Below are 10,539 nucleotides of genomic sequence, written 5' to 3'. Positions count from 1 at the left end.
GCGCATACCACAAAAAAAAAAAAAAAAAAAAAAAAAAAAGAAGGGAGCTTGTGACTAAGAGGAAGGTGTAGAGCGCAGGAACTGAAGGTGTGGGAGAATATGGGCTTAGCGCAGGGAAGGGGCCAGTCTCAGACTGCAGCGTTGGACGGTACAAAGGGCATGGAGTCAGAAGCCCCAGGCGTAGCACAGCGTCACTACTGGCCATGCCACCAGAGGGAAGTCACCACCTCCGGTGACCTTCCGCTTCTCTGTAGATCAGCATCAGGCAAGATCTCTGTGAAAGCATCCCGACTCTCCTAGAGGCCAAACAGCTGAGTGGTTGTTTCTGCCTGAAAGGGTGGGCCCCTCAGCCTGGGTGACGGTAGCCAGAGGGAGGTGTCACCAGGGCTGTGTCCCCAGGAGGGGGCTGGGGGCTCTCCCAAGCCGCAGTGACGCTTGCAGGGCTGCAGCCCGCCCCCATGACCTTGGTGTTCGGCTGCCGGTGCTCCCAGCTCGACCACCTCTACCGCGAGGAGGTGCAGGATGCCCAGCAGCGCGGCGTGTTTGGCCGCGTCCTCACCGCCTTCTCCCGGGAACCCGACAGCCCTAAGGTGCGGGACCCTGAGGGGGGCAGGAGAAACCCGAGGCGAGGGACAGGGGAAGAACCGACGCGCCCTCCAGCGGCGCGCCTAGGCCCAGGCCGGCCCCGCCCCCTGCAGTGCGCACCCTCCGCTCGACCCCTCAGCTCCCTCCCAGTGGCGCTCAGACGCCCGCCCCCACGAGGCCCCACCCTCGGGCCAAGGCCCCTTTGGGTCCCACCCACCCTCACCCATGCCCCGCCCCTTACTTGGCTCCGTCCCTTGAGACCCCACCCCAGCGCACCAAGGCCCCCACCAGGTGCGCTGGATATCTTTCCCGCACCCAGGACCCACCCTACCCGCTCCCCCCGGGGCCTGCCCTTCCCTGCCTGGGGCCCCGCCAGGGTCTGCCCCTGACCCCGCCTCCCCTCAGACCTACGTGCAGGACGTCCTGCGGACGGAGCTGGCTGCTGAGGTGCACCGCGTGCTGTGCCTCGAGCGGGGCCACATGTTTGTCTGCGGCGATGTCACCATGGCAACCAGCGTCCTGCAGACGGTGCAGCGCATCTTGGCGACAGAGGGCGACATGGAGCTGGATGAGGCCGGCGACGTCATCGGCGTGCTGCGGGTGCGGAGGGGCGGGGCCGGGGGCCGCACCCACTCCCGCTGGCAGCTCCGACTTGGGTTTTGATCTCCCGCTCTCTTTCCCGCCCCCCCTCCCCACCAGGATCAGCAACGCTATCACGAGGACATTTTCGGGCTCACGCTGCGCACCCAGGAGGTGACAAGCCGCATACGCACCCAGAGCTTTTCCTTGCAGGAGCGGCATATGCGGGGCGCAGTGCCCTGGGCGTTCGACCCGCCCGGCCCAGACACCCCTGGCCCCTGAGAGCCCTCTTGCTTTCCGCTTCAGTTCGCGGAGAGAGGGGCCGTCAGACCGGAACCAGCCACCTCTCCCTCCCCTCCCGAGGTGCCGTCCCACCTCTGTCCGGAGTCTGCAGAGACTGGCCCGATTCCGGGGAATATGTCTTTCTCTGTCTAGGTCTGTTTCCCTGCCCTAGGTCTGAGTAAATCTGGAAGGCCGTCTCCCAGCAGTGGTATTCCAGAGCCCTTTTGTGTTATTTAGGTGAATTTTAGATTCCCCTCACCTCTCTTGGAAGTATTTTATTTTGAAGCCTGATCTCTAAATCATTCAAATATTTATTACTGAAGATTCACCATAAGAGACCAGATCAAAAGTTATGAGCTACTAAGATGCCTAACCCAGTGCTGTCAATTACAGTTACAGAATGAATGACAAGCTTTGTCTTTGAACTTGAGCAGACAGTGTGGAGGTGGTAATTCTTTGACAGGGAGTGCTGGAGAACAGTGGTGGTTTCCAGCCAATCACGGGCAGCTCTTCTGTGTTGCTCCCTGATCTGGACTGAGAGGCAGGTGCAGTCGTCAGCTGGCAGGCGTGGGGATTCCAGGACTAAGGTCACAAAGATGTGCAGCCCAGCCATGCGCAGACTTTACTGCTTGTTTCAGACAGGATGAGGGGCCAGACCCACCTCCTCAGATGTCACACCAACGTGAACTCCAAAAACATCAGGCCTCTCTCGTCCTTCCACACAGGCCCCATGCCCTTCCACAAGCCCCATGGGAACCTAAAGTCCAGATGTGTCTAAAGAACCTACTGCCTTTCAGGTCCAGTCCCTCATGGCTCCCTTAAGTGTAGCTTGGCCTCCATCCTGGCTCTGCCCTCCAACTTGAGGTCACTTGGGCACTTCTTCCCAGGCGACCACTCCAGGACAGATGGTCGTCTCTTAGCCCCTCCATGTGAGGACTGTCTCTAAGACATGTTTCCCGATGCCTTGGGCATCTCCTCTCCTACCCTTTCTCTCTTCTCTGGGGCGAGTTCTTCATTGACTCCGAAGTTCTGCCCAGCTAAAGCATCCATGGGGATCTTTAAAGAGGGCTCGGCGTGCCCTTCCACTCTACCTCGTCCAATCTCCTGTGGCTGGAGAAGAAGCCAGGGAACCCGGGGGAGGAAAAACTCTTGACAAGCAGTCCAGGGGTTTAGGTTCCAGAGATGACCATCCCCATCACCCCAAATTCCCACCACTGTTCCCGTCCCTCCGAGTCTGACTCCACCCAGTGTCCTACTCATTGCCCCGCCCCTACCCCAGTTAGACTGGCCGTGAGCAGCCCTCTCAGGCAGTGCTAGTGGCCTGGCCAGGCTCCTTCTGGGTGTCTGGGGGCTCCTGAAACCCTCCAGGGAACAGATCCTGGGTCCTCTGGGTTCTCCACTGCTGTCTGGGGCTGGAAGCAGGACTGGAGCCTGGTGAGAAAAGCCATCAGCTGGGCAGTGCTATGATACCCGCGGTTCACCCGGGGTCTGCCCCCCGCACACCCTGACCACCTCACCATCACTGGACCAGGATGGCTTCTCCTCATCCGGCGAGAGTGTCTGCGGCGGGCTGGACCAGGGCCTGGACAGGGAGGAGGCTGAAGCCTCGCCCCACGGTTCCTGCTGCTGCTGCCGCCGATGGAGCTAAATGGAAAGGAGAAGAATGAGGGGCTCCCTCCGGCCCTGCAGCCTGAGGCCCAGCCCCCGGGCTCTGTGCAGAGCGTGCTGAAATCTCCTCCCCCACCCTCAGCTTAGAGCCTGTCCCTGGCTGTGCGGGGCTGTGGTTTGGTAGGAGTTTGCTGGCCTCACTCAAAGCAGAGCTGCGTTCCACCCCCAGCTCTACTGCTTGCCACCTGCGACCTCGAGCTTGTCACTTCACTTCCCCTAGCCTTAGCGCCCCCATTTGTCAAACGAGGACAATGACTAGCCAGTGGGCGGGGCCATTAAGAGGATTACAGGAGAGGAGTGTGGAACACCCACGTGTCCTCGAGTCCCCGCCCAGTGTCCCTCGGGCACGAAAGCTGCCGCCTTTCTTAACCTTTCGGCCCCCTCGCCCTCCCTTCGCCTTGTCACCAACAAGGGGCACCTCTTAGTTCCCCTCACCCTCTTCTGAACTGTGTTCTTTCCTCTTGGGTAATTCCTTACACTCCAGCCCCTCCACACTCTCCATTTCGTTCAGCTGCTTTCTCCCCGCATTTCTCTTTCTGGCACCCCTCTACTCACCTGGTGCAGGTAAATGGCGTGGAGACTCAGCTCAGCAGACACAGGCTCTGGGAGCTGGGCCAGCTTCTGGCCCCCAGTGCCTCCTGGGGTCACACAGCTAGAACAGAGGGCACAGTGGATGAAAAAAAGACATGGCCGGGCTTCACCTCCCCTTCCTGATCACCCCCGCCCATGTCCCTGCATCCTTCTCCTAGAGGATCAGCCCCACCAGCCCTGCTCCCTGCGTCTCAGGCCCCCACCCCTCACCTTGAGTCCTGGGTCATTCGGGAAATGGAGGCCAGGAGGCTGGCCGTGGCTGCAGCTGGGCAGGGGACTATGGGGCTCAGGTCCTGGGGGGGCACGAGGGGCTGCACCGAGAGGTTGTCCGGGAAGGCCACCGGCTGGGCGCAAGAGAAGAGAGGGTCAGAAGAGAGGACAGGAGGGGAGGCGGAGGTCTAAGGAAGGCAGGAGAGCAGGCTGCGCTAGTGAGTGGGTTAATACCAGAGGTGAGGCAGAGGTGGGGAGAGGCCGGGGGTGGGTGAGGGCAGCAGGGCAGGCAGGCTTCGACTCACCAGAGGGGAGGAAGGGTTGCTGAGGATCCCAGGGCTGGGGGGGCTGCGAACCGAGCTGGCGCCCCAGGCGGCCGCATCTTCTTGCACCCGGCCTCGAAGGTGCCCCAGGAACTTGGAGCTGTGGCCTGGGGGGCACCGTTGTGGATGAACCAGGGAGAACCTCATCAATGAGAGCTCAGTCTTCCCGTCCTCAGCCCGCTCAGACAGTGAGGCCTCTGTCTGTCCCACTGAGAGCCAATGAGGACAACGAAAGTCCTTCAGGTGTCGCCAACAGCACTTTTCTTTTTTTGGCCGTGCCATGTGGCTTTCGGGATCCCAGTTCCCCTACCAGGGATGGAACCTGGGCCCTGGCAGTGAGAGTGCCAAGTCCTAACCACTAGGCCACCGGGGAACTCCCACGAACACCACTTTTACAGCAGTAGTGGGTGCCACCTGGGGTAGGCAGGACAGGAAACACTGGCCCCCCATTCCTTCTTTCCACGTGAACTGGAAAGAATGGGGACTAGCTCAAGACCCCCAAAAACACAGCCGCAGAACTGGACCTGGGTCCAGACTCAGCACTAGGATACGGCGTGACCTCAGTGTTTTGCCAAACCTGTTCACACTGGATACCAGGGCGGGCCCGACTCCAGCCCTGTCCACTGAGCAAGACGTTTCTCGGCCTCTCTGGTGGTCTTCGTCCCCATCTACAGGTGTTATGACATGCTGGGAACTCAGGTAGGGCTCTACACACGTCACCTCACGTAATCCTCGTAACAGTCCCGAGCACTGGCTGGTCATTGTCCTCGTTTGACAAATGAGGGCCCTAAGGGGAAGTGAAGTGACTAACTCGAGGTCGCAGGTGGCAGGCAATGAAGCTGGGGGTGGAACGCAGCTCTGCTTTGAGTGAGGCCAGCAAACTCCTACCAAACCACAGCCCCGCACAGCCAGGGACAGGCTCTAAGCTGAGGGTGGGGGAGGAGATTTCAGCACGCTCTGCACAGAGCCCGGGGGCTGGGCCTCAAGCTCTGCTTTGAGTGAGGCCAGCAAACTCCTACCAAACCACAGCCCCGCACAGCCAGGGACAGGCTCTTACCTGAGGGTGGCCATGGCGCTTCACATCCATAAGGGCAAAGGAACAGACGACCCCAACCCCGGCCACATCTACAGGGAAGTGACGGAAAAAGTCAGTAAGCTCCAAGGCGCGGGGGCGAAACCAGAAGAGCAGAAACAGCGGGGTGAGGAGAGGGGACAGGAGCTCCTCCGTGAGGGAGACCTGGGGAAGCAGGGGTGAGGCTGAGAAGGGGTTGCTGAGGGCAACCAAACTCGCCAAGCAGGAAGCCTCCAACCCAGTCCTTCCCCGACGCCCGGGAGGGCCAGCCCTGAGACCGTTTGTCCCCAGACACCGCGGGCGGCCAAGCCTCCTCCGCAGCCCCGCTACGGGCGTGACCCTCACCGCTCGGCATTGCAGCAGCCGCGCCATCTGCCGGCAAGCGCTGGTCCTGCCGGCAGGGCAGGTAGTGCACGTGCGCCAGGGCCGCCGGCAGCAGGACTTGCGGCGGCCGACCTTGGCCCTGCTCACCCGGAATGAAAGACCTAGAGGGCGGGATGGGGGTGGAGAAGGGGCCTGCCGTTCAGAGGACGTGCGGCTGCGACGCAGGGCTGGGGGGCCCCTAGCGGGGGGAGGGGGAGGGATGCGCGGGAGGCCCAGCCCCAGGACAGAGGGATGCCCCCTCCCCGGACATCTCCCCCATCGCACCTGGCCACGGTGGCCACGACCCCGAGCGCGGTCATGGCGGTGAGCACGTGCTCCACGGAGAGCACGTCCTCGTCGTAGACGGTGCGCACGAGCAGCGCGCGGCGAAGAGCGCGCGGCCGAGGACGACGAGCGGGTGGGCCGGCAGCGCGAGCAGGGGCGGGGCCGCGGCGGCGCGCAGGAAGGCGGCGGCGGGGCAGTAGGCGCGGGCCGGGCGCGCGCGCGCGGCTCGTGCGGCAGCTCGTTGAAGTGGCGCAGCTGCAGGCGGGCCAGGCGGGACCAGCGGCGCGTCCCCGGCGCGCCGGGCTCGCGCCGCAGCAGCTCCGCGCGGCTGTAGAAGGCGTGCAGCACCTGCCAGGCCAGCACCAGCGGGCTCAGCGCCAGGTCCACGGCCGCCAGCAGCAGCACCGTGCGCCGCCAGCGCGCGGCCAGGGCGGCCCGCCGGTCGCTGCGCCTGTAGGCGTCGGGCAGCTCCCAGCCGCCGCGGAAGAACGAGAAGGGCCCGCGGAAGAGGAGCAGATCGCCGTTGAGCGCCAGGCCGCGGCTGAGGAAGGCCGCCCTGCCTCCCCAGGGCACGGCGCAGCGGGCCGGCAGCAGGCCCTTGTTGGCCAGCGCCACCTGGTAGTTGGTGTAGCGCAGGATGCGGTGGTGGACGTCCAGCTCCGTCAGCGGCCTCGGCTGCACGCACAGCTCCCCGCCCCCCCCCTCCCCGCTCCTCTGCAGCGCCAGGAGGCGGGACTGCACCTCTGCCCGGGGCACCGAGCTGAGCTCGTCCTGCGGAGAGGGGACGCCTGAGCGCCAGCCGCCTGGATTCCTCTCCACGGCGATGCCCCAACTCCCCGTGACCAGAGATACATCCCCGCCGTCCTCCCCCAGTGTCTCTCGGGCACGAAAGCTGCCACCTTTCGCTTTCTGCCCCCTCGCCCTCCCTTCGCCTTGCCACCAAGGGGCACCTCTTAGTTCCCCTCATCCTCTTCTGAACTGTGTTCCTCAGGCTCCTGTCCCTCCTGAGGCCGAGTCACGTGCTTCCCGGGAACAGCTCATAAACCAGACTCTACATGTATCTGAGCTCAGCTCCTTAAGAGCAGGTTTTCCTGGCCACCGCTCGCCCCCCCATGCCCACAGCCCTACACATACAAGGTACATCAGAGCTTCAGGTAACAAGGCAGTCTCTTTCCCGTTCCTAGGGTACCAGCCCGCTGGGCCCAGAAGCCCCCAAACTTTTACCTCAGCACGCTTTGAGACACACACACACACCCGCCCCACCCCACTCCATCAGATTAACCTTCCTAAGACAATGGCCGTGTCCCCATCTGGGGTGGAGGCTATCAGATGTCACTTGGAGCTCATCTGCAAACTTCATTTAACCCAGTTTCACCCAGCCTCCCCAGTCCATCCAGCTTAGTCAAGTCCCTCCAGGCCAGCCTCTCCAGTCCATCCCAGGGTCTCCCTTTCCCCTGGAAGGAAGAGGGGGAAGAAGGAAGGAGAAAGAGAAGGGGCAGGCATCTCCTGGAGGAGCAGTGGTCCAGCTCCTGACCTTCCCCGCCCCCATCCCCAGCCCTCGTCACTCTTTCCTGTGGTCTGGCTTGTGCTTCCGTGCCTAGGTGGGCTTTCGAGAACCTCTCCCCTTTGCTGCACAGGAGGGCTGTGTAAAAGGCTCTGCACTTCTGAGATGAACAAGGAAAGCTGGCTGCTGAAGGTAGCCTTTGCACTGTGCCTTAAAGAAAGAACTTGGGGGCTTCCCTGGTGGCGCAGTGGTTAAGAATCCGCCTGCCAACGCAGGGGACATGGGTTCGAGCCCCGGTCTGGGAGGATCCCACATGCCGCGGGGCAACGCAGCCTGTGTGCCACAGCTACTGAGCCTGTGCTCTAGAGCCCATGAGCCACAACTACTGAGCCCACGTGCCACAACTACTGAAGCCTGTGTGCCTTGAGCCCTGGTGGCGCAGTGGTTAAGAATCCGCCTGCCAACGCAGGGGACATGGGTTCGAGCCCCGGTCTGGGAGGATCCCACATGCCGCGGAGCAACGAAGCCTGTGTGCCACAGCTACTGAGCCTGCGTTCTAGAGCCCGCAGGCCACAACTACTGAGCCCACGTGCCACAACTACTGAAACCCGCGTGCCTAGAGCCCAGTGCTCTGCGACAAAGAGAAGCCACCGTAGTGAGAAGCCCGCGCACCACAACCAAGAGTAGCCCAGTAGCCCCCGCTCGCAGCAACTAGAGAAAGCCCACGCACAGCAACAAAGACCCAACGCGGCCAAATATAAATAAATGAAATAAATACATTTAAAATATAATAAAAATAAAAAACATTAAAAAAAAAAAAAGGAACTTGGGTACAGAGCCAGAAGAAGCACGAGCAAGATGGGGAGGAAAGAGCAAAGCTGACCGGGGACGGTGAAGGGGCCGGTGAAGTAGCTTCCTGCAAACGGGCCAGAAAGGGGGGTGGGCTCACCGACCGGGGCCTGAACACTCAGTTGCAGGCTGGTGGGTCAGTCTCCTTACTGCTGCCCAAAGATGCTCATTGCTTCCCCTGCCCCCTTCCTGCCCGGGGTTTGGAACGCCTCCCCACCTCCTATCCTTCCCAGCCCAACCCCTGTTCGTCCTGCCCTGTAGGGTCAGGTGACGGCCCTTCCTCTAAAGACCCATTGTTTGGACCACAAGCATGTGACTGTACATCATCTTCCGTAACCATCTACATCAACTAAGCTCCACAACAGTAAGGACCTTGTGTTCTAAGGGGTGGTACCCCACTTCCTAACATTATTCGGGGCCAAGGGTAGGTATCACTAAGGCCTTCTGCCCTCTTCCCAGCGGATCCTTCTGTCCGTACAGCCCCCTACTCCTTCCCATCCTCTGCCCCCTGACATGGCACCCCTCCACAGACACGCTCACCCAACTCACTGGGGGGATGTGCAGGGCCTCCCTGGAAAACACCTGGATGTCCCAGTGGCTGAAGAGTTTGCAGACCGAGCGAAGCAGCTGGAACAGCCAGAAGGCAGCAGCCAGGATCAGCAGGAAGACCAGCAGGGGGCTGGAGCGGATCCTGTGCCGGCTGGGACAGACAGAAGAGAGAAAGTAGGGGCCCCATACACAGCAAGGGAGACCAGGCTTGGGGAGCGATGGGGGTCCTGGAGAGGGGACCCAGCCAGACCAGTGGTTCTCAAAGTGTGGGCCCGAGGGGTCCCCCGACCCTTGTGAGTGTCTGCAAAGTCAAAAGTTTTCCTATAATATTAAGGTTTTCTGCCATTTTCATTCCCCTTCTCCCAAGAGTATACAGTGTCCTTTTCCGGAGGCTACGTGACATCTCGGTCACGGTCGATGCAATGTATGTTTGTACGTTCTTAGGTTTTGTTTTTTTGGTTTTTTTTTTTTGCGGTACGCGGCCCTCTCACTGTTGTGGCCTCTCCCGTTGCGGAGCACAGGCTCCGGACGCGCGGGCTCAGCGGCCACGGCTCACGGGCCCAGCCGCTCCGCGGCACGTGGGATCCTCCCGGACCGGGGCACGAACCCGCGTCCCCTGCATCGGCAGGCGGACTCTCAACCACCGCGCCACCAGGGAAGCCCCGTTCTTAGGTTTTAAAGCTGTTCTCAGCTTTAATCTCTAACAAGGTAAATATAGATAGGATTCTCATAAACAAAAGCTCTTGGGAGTTGGGTTCTCAATCAATTTTAAGTGTATTAAAGGTGGCCTGAGACGAAAAACTTGGAGAATGGCTGATCTAGACCAAGGAACAAAAGAAGGGGAGGCTTTAGTCGGTTGCTCTCCCCCATCACCTCCCTCACCAGCTGTCACTCACCGCTGGGCACACTGGGATGAGGGTAGGATAGCATCTGACAAGGTCACTTTGCCGTGGAGCGACCCAGGTCTTGTTCGGTTTTTTGGTTGGTTGGCAAAGAGAACGCTGTAATCCACGCGGTGAAGAAGGAAGGTTGTGAAGGTGACGATGAAATTGAATCGTCTGGGACACGAGGGAGTGCAGTGGTGATGAGGCCTGAGGGCTGCCAGGGCTCCTGCCCCAGCCTCCAGGCCCGCCTGGATTAACCCATCCTGCTGAGCCCCTGGGGTGCCTGGGAAGGCGCTGGAGGGCTAGAAGCAGCACGCACTACTGAGGAAGCAAGGGGAAGAGTTCGGGGTCCGGGACAAGCCTCTCAGCCCAGCTGGAAGACATCCTCCAGCAGGATACAGGCAAAGCCACTCCTCTGGTGGTAGCTGTAGATGTGGCAGGGCGTCAGGAACTAAGCCTGCAGCATGATGGGACTTTCCTGAGGACGCCGACTCCTCAGCCCCCAAGTCCGCAACCCACTGCCCCCCTGTCTCCCTGCCTCCCGTGCCCCTTCTGCCAGGCAGAGCACAAAAGGATATCTTGGACGGGCTTCCCTGGTGGCGCAGTGGCTGGGAGTCCGCCTGCCGATGCAGGGGACACGGGTTTGTGCCCCGGTCCAGGAAGATCCCACATGGTCCAGGAGGATCCCACATGCCACAGGGCGGCTGGGCCCGTGAGCCGTGGCCGCTGGGCCTGCGCGTCCGGAGCCTGTGCTCCGCAACGGGAGAGGCCACGACAGTGAGAGGCCCGCGTACC

General features: G+C 61.3%; 2 protein-coding genes across 4 annotated transcripts in view; one reads left to right on the top strand and one right to left on the bottom strand.

The window, feature by feature from the left end:
• Positions 1–1,453, top strand: part of NOS3 (nitric oxide synthase 3) — an 18,234-nt gene extending 16,781 nt beyond the window's left edge. For all 3 annotated transcript variants that reach the window (XM_024128948.3, XM_007126654.4, XM_028489582.2), the window contains 3 exons: positions 442–590; positions 991–1,185; positions 1,285–1,453. In XM_024128948.3, the coding sequence (XP_023984716.1) occupies positions 442–590; positions 991–1,185; positions 1,285–1,446 (506 nt within the window). In that variant the 3' untranslated portion in view covers positions 1,447–1,453. The remainder of the gene's footprint in view (positions 1–441; positions 591–990; positions 1,186–1,284) is intronic.
• A 1,261-nt stretch (positions 1,454–2,714) lies between these two features.
• Positions 2,715–10,539, bottom strand: part of ATG9B (autophagy related 9B) — a 10,383-nt gene continuing 2,558 nt past the window's right edge. Inside the window, 14 exon segments of the mRNA XM_028490298.1 lie at positions 2,715–2,877; positions 2,964–3,090; positions 3,670–3,766; positions 3,916–4,049; positions 4,221–4,475; positions 5,296–5,475; positions 5,656–5,713; positions 5,715–5,795; positions 5,959–6,056; positions 6,059–6,181; positions 6,184–6,729; positions 8,861–9,002; positions 9,757–9,919; positions 10,114–10,177. Coding sequence (XP_028346099.1) covers positions 2,750–2,877; positions 2,964–3,090; positions 3,670–3,766; positions 3,916–4,049; positions 4,221–4,475; positions 5,296–5,475; positions 5,656–5,713; positions 5,715–5,795; positions 5,959–6,056; positions 6,059–6,181; positions 6,184–6,729; positions 8,861–9,002; positions 9,757–9,919; positions 10,114–10,177 — 2,196 coding nt within the window. The 3' untranslated portion in view covers positions 2,715–2,749.

The sequence above is a fragment of the Physeter macrocephalus genome, chromosome 5, assembly GCF_002837175.3.
Source record: "Physeter macrocephalus isolate SW-GA chromosome 5, ASM283717v5, whole genome shotgun sequence".
In the NCBI taxonomy this organism is placed as follows: Eukaryota; Metazoa; Chordata; class Mammalia; order Artiodactyla; family Physeteridae; genus Physeter; species Physeter macrocephalus.
This window is presented reverse-complemented; position numbering and strand designations above follow the sequence as displayed.